The sequence below is a fragment of the Arachis stenosperma genome, chromosome 5, assembly GCF_014773155.1.
Source record: "Arachis stenosperma cultivar V10309 chromosome 5, arast.V10309.gnm1.PFL2, whole genome shotgun sequence".
In the NCBI taxonomy this organism is placed as follows: Eukaryota; Viridiplantae; Streptophyta; class Magnoliopsida; order Fabales; family Fabaceae; genus Arachis; species Arachis stenosperma.
Genome location: NC_080381.1, coordinates 124,853,656 through 124,873,402, shown reverse-complemented (window position 1 = coordinate 124,873,402; position 19,747 = coordinate 124,853,656). Strand labels below are relative to the sequence as shown.

At 31.4% G+C, this 19,747-nt stretch overlaps 1 protein-coding gene across 3 annotated transcripts; it reads right to left on the bottom strand.

The window, feature by feature from the left end:
• Window positions 1–5,158: 5,158 nt before the first annotated feature.
• LOC130979637 (putative pentatricopeptide repeat-containing protein At1g12700, mitochondrial) lies at window positions 5,159–15,170 on the bottom strand. 3 transcript variants are annotated; one of them, XM_057903121.1, is made up of 4 exons: window positions 14,928–15,170; window positions 13,498–13,663; window positions 13,061–13,419; window positions 5,159–7,919 (listed from the first exon to the last, which is right to left on the bottom strand). In XM_057903121.1, exon 4 carries the CDS (start codon window positions 7,821–7,823, stop codon window positions 5,604–5,606), a length of 2,220 nt encoding a protein of 739 aa, XP_057759104.1. In that variant the 5' UTR covers window positions 7,824–7,919; window positions 13,061–13,419; window positions 13,498–13,663; window positions 14,928–15,170; the 3' UTR covers window positions 5,159–5,603. The 3 variants fall into 3 exon arrangements, with proteins under 3 accessions (XP_057759104.1, XP_057759105.1, XP_057759106.1); XM_057903122.1 differs by having other exon boundaries at window positions 15,000–15,170; XM_057903123.1 differs by having other exon boundaries at window positions 5,160–7,476.
• Window positions 15,171–19,747: the final 4,577 nt, after the last annotated feature.

Here is a 19,747-nt window from a genome sequence, read left to right as displayed (position 1 = left end):
AATTATAATTAATTAAGTTATTCCATTCGATTAGGAATTGGTTCATATACTTTTTCATATGTTAAATACTTAAATGCCAATATATATATATATATATGTGCAAAGACAAAAAAAAAACCATGGGCACGACGATTACAACTTCACATGATTAAACTTACATAGGAAGCCTCAAATCTCAGTCCTCATGTCTCCTTCGGTCATGCAATAATCTGTCTTCATGATCTTTTCAAATGAGTAATGGTCCCATGAACATTGAGTATAAAATGGGGGGAAGTTGGGCCATCTACTGAATGATGCTCTTCTAATGATCAAGCAGCTACTCAAGACTGCAAAAAACATTTGTTTTTCTAAATTGCTTTCAACTTTCCACCTTAGCTTTAATTACCACTAAAAGCAATATTATCATTTAGTGTTCATGAACGGATTGGAAATACTTTTGGGAGTTATGACTCTAGAAATGGAAATAAAAGATGGGTTTTTAATGTCAAGTGGATAAAAATGTCGAACTTTCTTTTGGGTGTGTATTTTTTTTTAAAAAATTATTTTTTAAGATAGATATGGACAGAATGTACAATTTGTTTGCTGAAAATACAGTTTGAATTTTAAGATAGATATGGAATGTATGGCTGAGTAGGAATAACACAATTAGTTATGATCAAGATTCAAGAGCACAAAACTCACTGTTCCACGCCATTCACCACGGTATACCTCCACATAAGATCCTGAATGCAAAACATAGGCCACCAAAATGTAATTTTAGTTAATACATCTGAATTTATATGTATAAAATTATAAATAACACCATCTAACAAAAGAATGTAACCAAATCTGACTTTCATTCTGCGCACGGCAGGGGAACTAATCCCTTCAGTCCAAGGAGATCTTGCATGTGCATGAGAGGAATCAAGGTTTCTTGATGAAGGAATCCACTTGCATCAGAAGTTCATACCTCAATGCCAATTAAAGAGGAGTATATAACACTTCAACAAAGCAATTATTCCTACTTTGCCTATATAACAAATAGTAGAACTTCAATATCAGTTACCTTCCCTCATCAATCTTGACAAAATTGATTGCTAAAGTGCTGCCCTTTCACCAAGCGGCAGGGGATGACATAAAGCAGGATATTTTTATGAAATTCAGGCAAGTTAAGTGGAATTCTCAAAAAGCAAACACATAATAAATACACACTTCTAATGCCAATGCCAAACTAAGTCCTATTAACTGACAAGGATGTAATAAGTACCTTAAAATCCGAGTGGCAAAACCATACTGCTAATGGTTGCTTTCAGACTCTTCCATGCTCTTGTCATGCTTTCGGGATCTCCAACTGGATCACCCATATAATCAGCCACTAACACTGCAAGCTTGCACACCAAATTGCTATCTATTGACCAAGACAGCTTCCCATGTTACACTACCTGAGGACGGTGTTCCTTGAGGTTGACTCGGTTAAAATCCCAAAGAGATCATAGAAACCATCCAAGATCTTGTCATCATAACCGAGAGCATTGTAATCCTCTGAAGCACGGATAAATCTACGATATGAGATACTTGAGAAGGGGGGGTTGAATCAAGTTAGCTCAAAAATTGACACTTCAAGCTCTGTTTTTGCAAAGTTAGAAATGCATGAGATTTTTTCGTTTTGCCTCATGTGCAAAAAAGAAACGGAGAAGAAAAGAAGAGAAAGAGGTCAGCATGTATCCTGATTCGGATTTTAAGTACAATGAATCCTACGTCCAGTCTCCACCATAAATTATGGTGAAATTTTTACTATAATCCACTGATTACAATCACTAATACTACTGAATTATAACATAATTCAACTAGTATCTACCACTAAACTTTCTTCACCAAAGTTCAGCTACCGAAAGTGCTGTCACAACTTGGAAGAAAAATCTAAATAGATTCAAACTCACCAAGAGCTAACCCAACTTGGCAAGGGGAACTAGTCCTAATTCAACAACTCAAATACACAAAAATTCAGTAACTCTTTCTTGCTTCTTTTGCCTTTTCTCTCATGGTTTTTTTACTCATATTTTCAGCCTTTTTCTCAATACAAAAAGATGACACAAGATAGCCATAACAAATAAAATCAAAAATGAAGCACTATTAGAAGAAAAAGAATTCAGCTCAGTTGAGAGGATATGATGCTCTGAATTTTTTCTCTCTTTTTCTTATCTTCAAATGTTGAAGTGATGCTGCTTATATTATCAGCTTGCTTTCCAATTTGTCTCTTCCATTTACTTGTTCCAGCTTTCTGTTAGATCTGTCTCTGAAGACATGCAGTCCTTGCTCATCCCGCTTCACTATCCCTACTGGTTGATGAACCATTCCACCATCTCTACTGTCCTTGAATTTGCTATCATCCTTGACATGCATTTCTTTTTTTTTTCCCTCTGCTCTATTACCCCTGCTATCCGAGAAACTGCTCTGCTGCTTCTGCTCTTATGCAAGTTTGTATTTTGCTCTCTCATATTTTGAATTGTGTTTTGCTGATGTCCTTGAAGTAATGGAGTTGTCCTTGTATTTTGCTCTCCCATATTTTGAGTTGTGCTTTGCTGATGTCCTTGGAATAATGGAGTTGTCCTTGTGTTTTGTTACTTTGTTAGAGCCACAACTATCCTTGTTGTTGACAAATGTCTTTGTTGTTTTTTCTTCTTTTTTGTTCTCACTAGTTTATTGGGTGCTTTCTTCTCTTGGCTCATGGGAACTTATTTGTTCATTAGCAAGTAATGGGCTGAGTGTTGAAGCTGTGGCAAGTTAAGTTGTTGAAGTAATACTAACTTGGGCTAAAGCAATTTATAAAATGGACTTACATTACTTAGCACACACATTAAACCAACTTGGACTTTCATCTCAAATAATGTTTGTCATCATATATTAGCCCAAAATCAAACTAAGCTCAAAACAAAATAATATATATAGGAAAAAAATAGAGTCAAGTAGACCAAGTGACAAAGGAATAGTTCGTTCTATATCAAGACCATCGAACACAACAGCCCTCTAAATAAGTCCTAATCCCTCTAGTGTGTAGAACCAATAACTGAAATTAAAACCAAATGTATTTCTATGAAGGGGAAAACTACATGCAAAAGTATATAACCGAAAATCTTACAACAAAGTTACCACACTATTTCAAAGTGTAAGAGTCTCATCTCTGGGGAAATCAGCCCAACAAAGTATAGAGTAGACTAGGCTAGCTATAACGCCATATCATTTACCAATAATTTATGCGTGACAAATGATGGAAATTTAGATAGTAAACAAGGTAAACTTAATATGCCTTTTGAACAAAGGTTAAAATGTGCAGGTCAGAACAATAAAAATTCATTTTTTTCTGAAAAATATGTAACTATTATTTCATCAGAGCAATTCCCAAATATCCAGAAACAGAAAGATCGTTCTTGATGCAGAACTATATTTGACCAAAACTTAAATATAACCTTGACTCTAAGAGGATAGTTTCCAGTTTCTTCTTATCAAGTTGCCAATCAATTTTTTATATTCTAAATTGCCAATTAATGTCTAGGAAGTTAATCAGATTCATAAAATGCTGAAATTGAATAATATTGGAATTCTCAACCCAAACAGAATTGTTTAGAATGCTATTAATGTATTTACTTGGTAGAAAGGTATAACCATTCATATTGTCTCTTCTATCCGTTTAAATTTTTAGGAGGAGTAGTATCATGACATGGTATCAATTATCAAAGCTCTATGCCCGAAAGATTTAAAGTTCGATTATTGGTGAGTCCAAAAATAAAAACATAAGGCAAATAAAAGAAGAAAAGAAGGTTTAAGCAAAACTAAAAGAAACTTTGTTTGAGAAAAATATTAAAGATATAATTATCTATGTTATCTCCTTCTATCAACTTATATTTTTAGGATAAGTAATTTCATAACATTACCGATGTAAAGATTCTATATTCTTACCAGATAGGCAGATACATGACTTGCTATCCATGTCATTACACATGGGTGAGAGGAAGGTTAAAGGTAAAACACAATTTTTTTTTTTTGTTAATTCTTGTTTTTTCCTATGGAGGGTCTCTTTTCCTCCAATCTCTTTCTAATCTTCTTTTTTAACGAAATTCTTCTTTATCGCAAAGAACATGAATTAGGGCAAAATAAAATTTAACTATCTAAGCACATTCCTTGATCATTAGTTTCATCCTTTTTATCATTCCTCACTCCTCCCTTTTTCATCCTAAGGTAGATTTTATACCCTCTATGCTCAAGATTATGCAAATGAAGCATCATTTCCGCATTGAAAATTCTTTGCACAATTCCATGCAAGTCTTATACTTCTCTAAAAACAATGAAATCATCAATCTTATGTCTTCCAAAATCTTCTCGTCCAACAGCAGCAGTGGCTTAACAAACAAGAATTTGACTTCAACCTAAAGTCAATGTTCTTAAGAGGTGAATTAGAGTGACTGACCGAGGTTCGGTAGGCCAGGACTTCAACCTGCGTATTATCAGGATCACAAGACCCTAAACTGATTTGCAAGAATTGTTCACCATACTTCTAACTATATCCATTCGATTAGGCTTTTTTACCACATCATCTTGTTGTGATATGCACATGTGCAATGTCTTTTTAGAAGTTTTGAAAATAACTTGGACATTGTGTTGTTTCATAATTTTTTTTTATATATTCACCACCTCTATTTGAATTAACAACTTTCATTTCTTTTTATCTAATTATTTTTCAACTTCTGTAATATAAATTTCAAGAACAGTTCCTCTCTATCAAGCTTCAACTATTTGGGATTTTTCTTTAAAAAAATAGATATATTCATAACGTAAAAAATTTATCAATGAAAATGATAAAATATTTTTCTCCATCAAAAGATAGAGCATAAAAAAATCCACATACACTAAGGTCAATAAAATTTAGACTGGTTTGTTTTCCTTTAATATACCCCACACATACATCAAGGTCGATAAAATTTAGACTTTGTAAAATCTATTTCTTTACTAATCTTTCCATTCTTTCCTTTGATGTGACCTAAGTATTTTTGCTACATAACTTTTCTTAGGCATATTCGGTCTAATTATGCAAAGTCTAGTGCCCAATAAACAGATTTAGAAAATTGATTGAGAAGTTTTAGTCTATATAAATCATCAATCAGAATACCATAATAAATAATATTAAAATTTTACATAAATTAAAACAATTTTTACCCCTTAAAAAAAACTACAATTGTCTAATTTGAAAACAAAAATCAAATTCTTACACGTTGGGAATACACCAAAAGTCCTAAGTAAATCTAAATGATAGCTAGTATACAACACCAAACAGTAAGTCCCTATTCCTTCAATTAGAACTTTCACACGGTTTTTATGTAGAGAATTTTACTTTGACTTGTGGTTTGAATCGTAAAAAAATTCCTGCATTACATTTAATACATGAGTTGTAACACCGGTATCAAGCCATTGAGAATAATTTATTATTATAAATAAATACAATTAGACTACAATAAGAATTTATATTATAATATACTTCCAACAAGAAAAAGATACAAACAACATTTTGTGATGTCTAACAAGCAAGATCTTACTACTTTTATCCTTGCAATAGCCCTCTAGATATCATTTCATGAAGTTTCTCGCTTTGTCATTTTTACCTGTTTCAAATAGCGACTGATTATATTGTTAGTTACTTTATTTGGAGAGCAACCAAGATCTTTCATTTTCGACTTTAAGGCCAATGCTTCATCAAGTAGGTCCTCTTTGCAGAAACCGTTGATCATAATAGTGAATGTCCAAACATCTGGACGATAGCCTCTAACAAAAAGCTTTTGAAAAATCTGTTGAGCACTCTTAAGTCTTCCACCTTCACATAGACCATAAATAATTATATTGTACGTGCGTATATCTATTGAGCAAACATTGTCTTCCATTTTTGACAAATATGCCAATGCTTCCTTAAGCAAACGTTTTTTGCAGAGCTCGTTGATCATAATATTGTATGTCCAGATATCTGGACGATAGCCTCTAAGAAAAAGCTTTTGAAATATATGTCGAGCATTCTCAAGTCTTCCACCTTTACATAGGCCATCAATAATTATACTGTACGTGCATATATCTGTTGAGCAACCATTGTCTTCTATTTTTGACAAATATGCCAATGCTTCATCAAGCAAGCCCTCTTTGCAGAACCCGTTGATCATAATATTGTGTGTCCAAATATCTGGATGATAGCCTCTAAGAAAAAGCTTTTGAAAAATCTGTTGAACATTCTTAAATCTTCTACTTTTCCATAGGCCATCAATAATTATATTGTACGTACATATATCTGTTGAACAACCATTGGCTTCCATTTTTGACAAATATGCCAATGCTCGATCAAGTAAACCCTTTTTGCAAAGCCTATTGATTATAATATTGTGTGTCCACGTGTTTGGTTTATAGCCTTCAATGAAAAGATCTTGAAAAATCTCTCTTACATCTTTAAGTCTTCTATTTTTGCACAAACCATCCATAAGTATGTTGTATGTATATATATCTGGATCAATGCCACTCTCTTTCATTCGATTGAATAACATTAGTGCCTTGTCAAGTTTGTTGGTATTGAACATCCCATCCAACAAAGAATTATAAGTGACTATATCAGCAAGTTGACCTCTATCATGCATCTTTTGAAAAAGCTCCTCAGCACAAAGGATTTTTCCTGATTTTCCCAAGCCATCAATTAGGGTATTGTAAGTTACCATATCAGGAACCATGTTCTTGCAACACATCTCTTCAAAGAGATTCAAGGCGTCATCAACCATTTTACTTTTGCACAAGCCCTTAATCATGATATTATAACTCCAAACATCAGGAGACACTCTACTTTGAGCCATTGTCCTGAATACATATTTTGCCTTATCTACCTCACTAGCCAAACAATATCCATCCATTAAACTATTATAAATAACCACTTCTGGTTTCACACCTTTTTTTATCATAAGAGCAAACACAGTCTTAGCATCTTTGATTCTTCTTTCCTTACATAGTCCATCAATCAAAGTACTATAGGTGCAAATATTTGGAATAATGTTTTTCAGCATCATGTAATTTAGTAAATCAATGGCTTCCATTAGTCGACCCGCAAGGCACAATCCATGAATTAGAGTAGTGTAAGTGATAACATCGGGGGAAATTCCCTTAGCAAGCATTTCAGAGAATAAATGAAACGCATGACTTACAAGTGTATCCTTGCAGAGGCTATCAATAATTGCGCTGTACATGAAGACATTAGGAACAATTCCATACCGTGGGATGTTTCTCAACACTTGCATAGCAGCTGATGTGTGTCCGGTCTTACAGAGCCCATTAATCAAGGTCCCGTAAGTGATTTCATTAAACTGAAATCCATGAGCCAACACTTTATCATGAAAGTGCAGTGCTTTTTCAACACTACCACAGAGACAGAGACCTTTAATGAGTGTATTCAATGTTACGGTATCAGGCTGAAACCCCATCCTGAAAATCTTGGCCAGTACAGAGAAAGCAAGCATCACACAACCCATGCCGCAACAACAATTAATTAGGATGCTCAAAGTAAATAAGTTGGGAGCGATTCCCCTGGCTTGCAATTGCTGAAAAAGGGAAATGGCGGTGGGGAAATGGTTGGTCTTGGCAAGAGATCCCAAAATCTTGGTGAATTGGATGATGGATGGAGGAGGACGCATAGAGAGCATGCGAGTGAAGGAATCAACAGCTTCATCAAGTGATTGGGGCTGAGACTGAGAGTGACGCAGGGATGAAGTTGAAAGGAAGCAAAGACGGAGAACGGAATGGGGAACAGAATAAGGAGAGAGCTTTGGCATTTGAAGAGCATACCTTCATTTGACTGGTGAGGATGAGAACAATGAAAACAATTTTTGCAATCAAGGAGAATGTGCCGCGTCGAAGAGTTCTTCGACCTGAGAGAGAGAGAGAGAGAGAGAGAGAGAGTGGTATTCAAACTTAATGGAGAATTAGGTAAGGTTATAGGAAAATATTTATTTTAGTTTTTGAATTGTTTGTTGTCTGCTTTTAAAAACGGCCAAAAACAAGGAATTAATAATTTTTTTATCTTAATCTATTCTTATTCTTATTAGAGTAATTACTCAAATTAGTTCTAAAAAAATTTACTGGGATATTTTAGTTTTTGAAAGAAATTAATACACAAAATATTTTTAAAATTTTTATTTTAATAGATAAATTAGTTTTCAGTTCATTTTTCAACAGAATAATTATCTAAATCAATTTCTAAAAGATTTTAAAAGTAAACATTTTAATCTCCAAAAAAATTAATACACAAATAATTTTTTAACGTTTTTTTTTTCTGTAAAACATAACAGCTTCGGTCTATTTTTCGATATAACTTACTAAATTCTTTAAATATTTATTAGAAAAAAATATTAATAGATATTATAATCAAATTAATCTTTAAGGTTAAGTTAAACCTATTTGATTTCTAATATGGTATTCTTTTAAAAAAATATATTGTTAAACCATCCTCACAACAACAATAATGTTCAATAAAGTTATTAGAGATTATTTAATAAGAACCTCAAAGTTAAAATCATTTGATATTTTTGTATTTAATATAACTTAACTTGGTGTGCTAGTTATGAATTAAGTATAATCAAAGTTATTTTTCAATTTTTATTTTTCAATTTTCACTTGAATCTCAACTTAATTACCAAATTATCAATTAACTAAATTTCTACTTTATAATCAAACTAACTTAACATATACATCCATGTGGCACATACATATTATTTTTTTTATAATGTGTCAAAAACCATGTTAACAAAAAAAAAAGGTCAAATTTGCAACTTAATTCTATATGTATAATGTCAAATTACCAATAAGAATGTGATAATGTACTATTTTAAAAAACATATTTGTATTAAAAGAAAATATTTTAATTTAAATTTTAAAACATCATTATTCACCTTGCTTGTTTTCAATGAAAACAGTGTATCAATATACTAGTGTCATCATCCACATACACAAAATTAAGCTAATAATAATAAAGGTTGACATATAGACATATAGTAAAAATAAAATAGAAGGAAGACCGCTATGTCTTACAGAAAAAACACAATGAAAATTGATCTGTGTATTAATTTTCTTTGGAAACTAAAATATCTGCTTTTAAAATCTGAGAAATTTTGATAATTAGTCTATTAAAAAATAGACTGAAAATGATTTGTCTACCGAAATAAAATTTTAGAAGTTGATATGTATATTAATTTTTTTTAAAAACTAAAATATTTACTTTAAAATCTTTAAAAACTAATTTGGATAATTACTCTTCTTATTATTTTTGCATTAACATGTAGGACAGTAGGAATCTTCTCATGAAAAGGAAACCATAAGTCCAGAAGCATTAAAATAGAGAAAAATAAAGATTTATTTTTACTAATATTTAGGATTTAGATAACTTATGTTTTAAAGACATGAATTAAAATTATTTTTAATAAAAATTTGTGATATTTTATTTTAATAAATAAATGACAAATATATTAAAAATTTTAATTTTACATATTTTTTATACAAACCTTTTTAATTGATAATCTTTAAACCCTAATATTTAACAAGTCACAAAAAAACGCCTAATATTTAACATAAAAGCTTTTTACTATTACTAACAATCAAATGTGGTGCTGGAGGTCACCAACAAAAAATGTGGTGCTGGAAAATTGGCCTAAGGGTTTTCTCTCTGTCCTCTGCTAGAGTTAGCAGAATAATCCTAAATTTCTCAAAGTCGTGTGACTTTCTAAGAAAATTGGTGAACAAGGTGAATCATGGGGAGCAATTTGAATTCTGTTAGACAGAATCAGAAGTATAACCTAGCTGAAGAAAAGGAGATAATGGTGTTTGATGATGGAAACCTTCAATCTGAATTGGATAAGTGTGCAAAAAGTTTAATGGAAAGACTTCTGGCTGGTTGCCTTTTTAACTCGGGAACAATGGAGGCTACCATGTTTGCAATCTGGGGACAACCGATAGGTTTCAAGGTACAAAATCATGGAGGTAATGTTTTCCAATTCTTTTTTGATGACGAAATGGTTGTAATGAGGATTGAAAGAGGTACCCCTGGATATTCAAAAATTACATACTCAATCTAAAGAGATGGGAACAAAAGAAATAGATAGATGAGAGTGAATTTGCAAATGTGCCAATTTGAATATAATTATGGGGACTTCCTGATTACTGCAAAACCACGGAGCTTGGAAGAAAAGTGGGAAGAGCATTAGGAGAGGTACTTGACGCTGATATTTTTCATCTAAAAGGTAGGCACGAGAAGATTGTCAAAATCCAAGTGAACCTAGATATAAGTAACTAAACCCTTGCGCAAAGTTTTGAAGATCGTTGGGTCTGATAAGAAAATTATGGAGGTAAATCTGAAATATGAAAAAATTAGCAATTTTTGCAACTATTGTGTGGTCACATTGGGCATGAAGTTAGAACTTGTGGTGTTCAACTACAGAATGCTATGAATGGAGAGGTAGAGGAGGAAAGGCAGTGGGGAGGGTGGATAAGGGCAGATCAATTCGGGAGAAGGAAAAATCTCAAAAGAGAATGCAAATCCTAATAATCTGAGGAATGAAACAGGGATAAGGGTGAGGCCAAAACCTCCTACACCAGTTAACTTGCTCAAAGGATTGGCTTCTTTATCAATGGAGGGTACAAGAGGAAGGAGAATAAGGATGAAGAAGTTTAGAGCAGTCCTCATAGAGTAAATTCTAAAAGAAAGACCAGCAACTCAGGAGACAGCAGGGGTTGATATTTTAGCGGACATCTTTGGCAAGAACGGGGTAACGATGCTTTGGCAGTGGAAAAGGTTCCTAGTAAAAAAAAGCAGCTCCTCAAGTGTTAAGAGATTCGCAGAGGAGGCGGGTAAACATAAAATGTCACTGAAAAAGACAGCGAGAAAAGGCCAGCTAGTGAGAAAAATATTAGGATTAACAGGAGAATTGAGGAAGCAAGAAGGAAGTCAGGAGTAAGAAGATCTGTCATCCAAAATTAATTTTTGCTGTTATGGGGGAGGGTGCTACCCAATAAATGGCACCCAAGGATCCATGAAGATTATGATGTGAAACTGTTGGAATTTGGAGAAACCTCTGACAGTTCACAGCATTAAAGAGCTGTTTAAGACTCATTCCTCTGAGGTGGTGTTCTTTTGCGAAACTAAAAACACCACTTCAAAGGTAGAGAAGGTGTTGAAGGAAGCAGGTTTCAGGCACTCGTATTGTGTGGAACCAAATGGAATTGCTGGCGGGTTGGTAGTTAGTTGGAAGGAGAGTGTAATGCTACAAGTAGTCAACTACAAAGACTATTTTATTCAATTCAAGATGGAAGTACCAGGAGATCAGAAGAGGTGGGAGGTGATGGGGGTGCATCTCAACACGGATGAAAGACAAAGGAAACTTCAATTTAGGGAGCTAATTGAGGTCATGAGGAATGGAAAGGAACTCAAGATCATCGTGGGGGATTTTAACGCTGTTAAAGCTCAACATAAAAAGGAGGGAGGTAAAGAAAAGTCAGAGTCCTCAATTCAAAAATTTCAAAACTTCATCAATGAGGTTGGTTTGATAGATCTGGGTTATGAAGGACCAAAGTTTAAGTGGACTAACCGTAAATATGGCGTCAACCACATCAAAGAAAGGTTGAATACAGCATTTGCGTCAGAAGCATGGAAAAATTCCTACCCAAGAGCCTTGGTTTCTCATTTATCTAACGTGGGATCAGATCATAGGCCGATTCTACTCACCTTGGATACACACACACAACAAAGCCAAAGAGACGATTCCGATTCTAAGAAAGATGGTGTGATAAGGAAGTGATCGCGAATTTGATCAAAGAGGTATGGAGGACTGACTGTGAAGGATCTCTAATGTTCAAATTCCATCAAAAGCTAAAGAGATATAAGCATGCAATTGTGGATTGGCATGGTAGAAGACTCATAGCTCTAACTCTTAGGCCCAAATCTCCCTAATTAATAATCGGTTGATGGAGGAAAAGGAGAAGGGAGGTTCGGCAAATGGTGAGACTATCATAATTTTAGAGGCTGAGCTGGAAGAAGCTTATGACATGGAAGAACGATATTGGAGGGAGAAATCTCGTATACAGTGGCTTAATTGGGGGTGACAAGGACACCAAGTTCTTTCACACTAAATTTCAAGCTAGGAACAGGAAGAATCGTTTCTCTTGTCTTATTGCAGAAGATGGTGCAGAAAAATCAGATTCGAACGGTATTGCAGAAGTAGCTCAAGCTTATTCTCAATGTTCTCCATGTCGGTAACCAAGACAAATATCTTGGATTACCAGCAATTATCAATAGATCTAAGAGAGAAACGTTTTCCTATATTAAAGATAAGGTTTCTAACAAGTTACAACACTGGAAACGATCCTTACTATCAACAAGAGGAAGGGAGATTCTTATTAAAGTAGTAGCATCGCGCGGTCCCTTTATATACGCTTAGCTGTTTTAAACTACCAGAGACGTTCATGGAGAAACTTCACAGTATGATGATGCAGTTTTGGTGGGTCCAAAGAGAGAATAAAAAGAAAATGCAGTGGATTGGGTGGAATCTGATGTGCAGACCAAAACAACAAGGCGGGCTACATTTTAAGGATCTTAGAGCTTTTAATTTGTCCATGCTTGGAAAGCAAGGCTGGAGAATTCTGACCAGGCCTAACGCACTGATTAGCAGAATCTATAAGAGCAAATATTTCAGGTTTACATCCTTTCTTAAGGCAGGAGTAGGAAATAACCCCTTCTGGAGTTGGAAGAGTATGTTGGAAGGCAGAAAAGTGATTGAAAAGGGGATTCAGTGGAAGATAGGGAGCAGCAGATCAGTGAAGTTAATGGAAGACCCATGGATAAAAAATTACCCCCCTCTATTGACTATTATGCAACACCCGAACAACATGCAAGTAGAATGGGTGTCTCAGCTCATCACAAATAATAGACAGTGGAACCAACAGTTTATCACAGAAAATTTTAATTCAGATATAACTAAGCAATTATTCAGACAAGCATTACAGAAGGAGAGGATGAAATTACCTAGTCCAGGGAGAAACAAGGAAGATACACAGCTGCTTCAGGCTACCAAGTAGCTTACCAGTTCTATCACCCTCCTCTGGAAATGCTCTCAGTCCAGTGTCGCAAGAAGAAACTCTGGGCATCAATTTGGGACTTGCAAATACAGCCGAGAGTGAGGATTTTCCTATGGAAGATCATGCACAATGGCATACCTACGAGTAAGAGATTGCACGAAAGAATCCCATGAATATCTCCCTTGTGCCGCCGCTGCTTTGCCGAAGAGGAATCCGTCACCCATTGCCTCATCAATTGTGAACCTCGCAATTAGTGTGGCAAATTGCAAGAATGGGAATCCCAACGCTCCATCAGACCACGAGCCTCTGACAATTGTGAATGAATTTGATTGACAAGTTGAAAATCGAAAGAAATGAAAGAAGAAAGATTAACGAGGTTGCAACCTGCTCTGGAAAATCTGGAAAGGAAGAAACAAGTTCTTCTTCGAAGGTGAAGCTCTCAACCCGAACCGAATCGTTGAAGTGGCCACCCGCAGTAAAGAAGAAGTTCGAAATGCCACCTCCTCAGCAACTAGATGAAGAAGATGACTTTTCCTTCTTACCGCCAAATCTATAAAAAAATCATATCAACATTCAATCTGTAAAACGTTTTTTGAAAAATATATAATTAATATTAGATATTTTTGTCATATTTTTAAATTATTTTATGACATTTCTATTGATAACAAAATTTGATTGTATTTCGAGTATATTTTTAGTAATTTATCCTATTTATAATATCAGCATCCAAACATAAAAATAATGCAAACACGGTATTTGATGCCAAGATCACAATTAGAGCAATGAAAGAGAAAACCATGTAGATATGAACAATGCCAATACCTCTGTCATTTTTGTTTCTTGTACGAATTTCAACAATTTAATAGATTTGGATCAAACAACGTAAATTGAATAGAAGAAATGGAACTATATCCAAAGTCACCGCTTACATGAACTTGATTCTATTCTTAATGGTTCCAAAAGGACAAAAAAACTGCTTTGCTAATTACTATATGACCCTTTGTCCCTTATTATATAAGAAGAACCATAGTCACTTGTTTTGTTGCTACTGGTAAATGTAAAATCTTTAAGGAAAGACAAGGCATAGCCACTTATTTCTCCACTTTAATGAATGAGAATTAGACTACAAAGCATGGCAGGGAACAAAAAAGACTTCATAGCACACAGATTGCTGTAATGTAAGGTACTAAGTGAGAAGCAGTGAAGAACAGATCCAGTAGAAAAGATGAGTATGCATAACTTGTAGATCAAATTTATTAATGAACTTCAGTGCTAATTTTAACAGAAAATGCTAATTTAAAAACTTTTTCTAAAAAAATAAGTCAATTACAAAGCTATATCTATGAAAAAAATTGCTCAAAGGAAGAACAATGTGACAATTGTTGGAAGAAAAATTTAAGTTTTTAATAAAGTTAATTACTCATGAACAAGCCAATCACACACAAAGTATATTATTTCAGCAAAATCAAACAAAAATACAAAACGAAACATTATTACTGAACTATAAAATCAGAAACCGTAAACTAGAAAATTCAAAGATTCAGATTACCAGAAATTTAGAAATTCGACTAAGTCCAGCAAAATTCAAAAAAATTCCGCGTCATAGTTACAGCTTATCGCTGTCTTTTGTCACAGGCCGAGTGTCTAAAGAGAATTGAAACATGTAATTTTCAAAAAAAAAAAAAGATGAACTGAAACAAGAACGTAATGATGATGTGAACGAGTTGGACAGCAGAAAAGAGAAAAAATTGAAAGACTAGCAATAAAGAAAATACAGTAAAACAGAATTGAAGTTATGAAAAAATGTGTATTACATTATCATCATTTAGAAAGCAACATGATTCACTGTTTATAACAGTCTCCGATCCTAACTAATTTATACTAACACAATTTTGCTTTTCTTGACTTAGCACTAGCACTGCCATTCAAAATGGAATTGTTGTCCATAATATATTTCAGAGTGTCCTCTCTGACTGAACTCCGTGGCCGATGGTTCCATGTCAGATATTTCTATTACGTTTCGCAACCACAGGAGGAGAAATCCAGGTATCGAGAGTTTGTGGAGGTCGATAATTTAAAAATATTTTTCAATGTTTAGAGACTTAAATATCCATGCACAAAAGGTCATACACTAATTTGTCTTTTTCTTCTTTCTTTTATTTGTGTTATTAATTAATTTTTAATTTGCTTTCCTTTTTATTTATTAAATTCATCTACTAAATTAATACTCTTAAGTAATTTAGGTAGCGTTTGGTTACTGAGACATAGACACTGAGACATAGACACAGTGGTACACGGTGACACATGTCTGCTGTTTGGTTTGGTGAGACACAGATTTTCGAAGGACACGGGAGGACACGGATGGACACGGAGACACTAAATTTGTGTACCTCCAATTTGGTGAGACACTGACACACAACTTGTGAGACACTAATTTTTTACTCTTTTATCCTTATTGAGTTTTTAAAATTTGTCTTCTTATCTTCCCAAATCTTTTTTTTCTCTTTCTCTTTTAGATTCTACAACTAAATTTACTTTTCTATTTTTTTCAAAAAAAATTTGTACATTTAATTTTTTTATTTATTTAAATTTTGATTAATCTTTGATAAATTCTGAACTTTAATTTTCTATTTTTTTCAAGAATAATTATATATTTAATATTTAAATGATAATTTAAGATGGTATTAGAAGAAATAAAAAATTATTAGAAGAAATAAAAATTTAATGGTGATGGCATGCATTATTTGGGATAATAGGTGTATTGTAATGGTGGTAAAACTTGTGGTTGAATGAAGGGTAATTCAATCTTTTTTAAATATATGTGTCTTGTTTCTTATTTTTGCCAAACACAATACATAAACACAAATATTTTATGTCCATGTCTTTAATATCTGTATCTCTGTGTCTATGTCTCATCAAATACATCAACCAAACGGAGCCTTACGGCACGCCATTAAGAGATGAGATTTACCCTGCTTCTATCCTAGTAAAAGCCTAAGTACTTACGTTTGATAAAATTAAATTAAAAATGATTCTTAATAAATACAAACACTATAATTATGTTGGATAAAATAGTTTTTAAAACTTAAAAAAATTATAATAAACATGTTTATAATTATAATAAAGAATAATTTTTTTTAATTTTTTAAATTTTATATAATATTTTAAAATAAAATAATTTTAAAATAAAAAATTATTGATATATTAGCTCACCTTTACAGATCACAAAAAATGAGACACATATATCAAATAAATTACTCTTATGATTATATATCTATATTTAGATATGTATATACATGTTTATTATTATAATTTTGACTAATATTCATGGAAGAAAAATTTTATAATTGGTTTTCATAAACCAAGTCAACCTCTTCACATTTCAAAAAACAGATAAAAAATAAACAAACATCATAGATCTACTGAAAAAATACAAAAACAACGCACAAAAAAATAATATAAATAGATAGAAGTTCATACCTAATATGTGATAAAGATGTACTTGTATTAAAATTTGTGAAGATTATGTTGAAAAATAAAAAATATATGAAGACTGTGTTAGAATTTGTGAAAGTTAGGATGAGAAGTTAGAAATATATGAGGATTTCAATGGCAATATAATAGCAGAAAATATGTGCGAAAAAATAAATAAAATTTGATAAGCACCTTTGAAAAGCTGTCGCTTAGGTGCTTTCAAAAGCACCCCTAACTTTTTAATTTATTAAACGCAAAATGAGGTGCTTGTACTTTTTAGTACAAGCACCTCTTGGAAAAATATGATTGATTTGTTTGTGTCGATGGTTGTTCTTATGAAATTATTGTTGAATTTATCTTAAATTTTTTGAAAAATTAGCTGTTAGGGGGTATATTTGATACAAATCGAAAACTTCTAGGACAAAATTGAAACAAAATAAAATTTAGGGATATTTTTGAAACTTTTATCAAACTTTAGGGACAAAAAATATATTTTACCCTACTTTAAATAAAAATAATATTTTTATAATATACCAAAATCAAACTTTATAATGTATCATCTAATAATAATAATAATAAAATAGGTAATGCTAAATAACCAATGACTTTTTTTATTAACATGAACAATGGATATTCAATTTACTAGGTGGGTAATCCTAATATTAAGATTTAAGTAGATAATTTAAAAATGCAATATATTTTTATTTTATTGGACTTATTGTTCACATTGTTCACAAAAACCATTATCTAGTTATACTTTTCCTAATAAAATATATCACATAAAGATAATTATAGAATTTTAATTGAAATATCCACCTAAAACTTCATTACCATGAGAGTTTAGCGTGCATGCTTGTCATCCATTGTGTTTTGTGCATATGCAGGCGTATTGATATTTATCTTTATTTGTGTATGATCTGGATGTTACTGTGATCAATTTTATTTGAATATCATGACAGAAAGTAAAATGACCAACTCTATCACCATTTGCAGGTGGTTTTATTGGTCATGGTTGGAATTGCTTTACAAAGCTGATTCATCATGATTAATGAAAATGACACTTACCATATGATTTTGCTATTAATGGATTCATCCACTTTGTAAAGATGGACTATTATTATTGAGTTCTACATCATGATGAATTGCAAAATTGATTACTTAGTCAGAAGCTCTTAGTATTGAAGTCCAAGAATATAATATGAATACAATATCCAAGAATAGTCTATCTTGTCTGGAATGTGATTTGCCGTAATTCTTTGTTGTGTGCACCAGTTATTAGAGTCATATTGCCACTTAATACAATTGATCTGAGCAGTTTTATCTACATCACACGTGATGCAGAAACAGTTTAGGAATTGGAGTTAATTATGATATATTTCAATGAAAACTATTTTACATGACCAATCAATCAAATATCATTATATACCATATATCCACATTTTAATTAGGAAAAAGTCTAGGGATCAGCAATTTTATTAAATTTTGACTAGTATATAATCAGTAAAAGAAAAGTGAGTAATCCTACACCATTGGATGAAATCTCACACCATTAAAAATATTATTAATAGCTACTTAATGATTACAAATCACAAAAGTTGCTAACGCATAACACTCATCTTTTAATTATTCTAATTATGATATTTAGACATATTCACATCTTAACTATAAGGGTGGTAAATGACATATTAATCTTGCGTGGTCAATATCCATCAAAAAACGAAGCAAGTCTTTTCTCTTGTGAAACTTATGATGCTACTGGGAAAAGTTTAAACTCTTTTAAATAAGAGTTTTTTTTTAGTATGTTTACTTAATTTTTATGTAGGTTTTTTTTGTTTATTTTGTGCTATTTTTTTATTTTTGGAGTTTACTAATAATCAAATTTTAGATCATCATATTATGATATTATTACTCTTAAAAGTTTATATTGATAAAAAAAGACAATATAAATAATTATGTGCTTGTTTTGGTGTTATTATTTTGATATAATTTTTTTATTTTTTAATATATTTAGCAAATTTTTAGTAGTAAAAAGTAAAAGCACTAAAAAAATAAAAAACATCTTTTTTGAAAAGTTACAATTTACATCTTTTTTAAAAATATCTTTTTTCTTAAAAAAAATATTTTTCACATAATAAATAAATAAAAAAGTACTTTTATCATATTTTATCCAGACATAATTAATAAATAAAAAAATTATTTATATAAGATATCCAAATATAAAATTACTTTTATTTTTGTAAAAGATCTTTTTCAATAATAGCGCCTAAACAAATCCTCTATCTCTATCATTCTCTATTCATTTACATAAAATGGATCTAAAACTTTAGTTTTCCTTACTTTATGGTGGATTAGTATGCTGAGGAACTACTCACCAAACTCTTTTTTCTTTATTTTTTAATTAAAATTAATTTAATAAAAATTAATAAACAAAAAATATAATCAAATTTAAACATAAATAAGAAAAATTAATTTATAATACAATTATTTAAATTTTTTAAATTAATAAACATGTCTATTTTTAAATTACTTTCAAGAACAAAAAATAGTTTCAACTCAATTTTCAATTAAGAAACAATTTTAAAATAACATCAAAATTTACAACACAAAAATAAAAAATAAAATTGTATAATAAAAAACCTCTCTACAACACAAAAATAAAAAATCAAAATTTTCTCAAAAAAATTATTTTTTTACTTTTCTAGTACTTTTACTTTTATTATTAAAAATTTACCAAACACGCTAAAAAATAAAAAAAAGATATATTTTTCATTTAAAAATGTCTTTTTTATCAAAATAATAACGCTCAAAAAGTATAAAACATCAAATTCTAAACTTTTTACTATATCATGATATCGTTACTCTCAAAAGTTTAAACTGATAAAAAAAATAATATAAATAATTATATCTCTAGTATTCTAGATTCATCTATATAAAATGAATCTAAAATTTTATTTCCCTTACTTTATGGTGGATTAGTATGCCAAGGAACTACTCACCAAACTCTTTTTTTTTTTTAATTAAAATTAATTTAATAAAAATTAATAAACAAAAGATATAATCATAATTTAAACATAAATAAAAAGTTAATCAATTTATAATACAATTATTTAAATTTTTAAAATTAATAAAATTATTTATCATAATATCTATTTTTAAATTA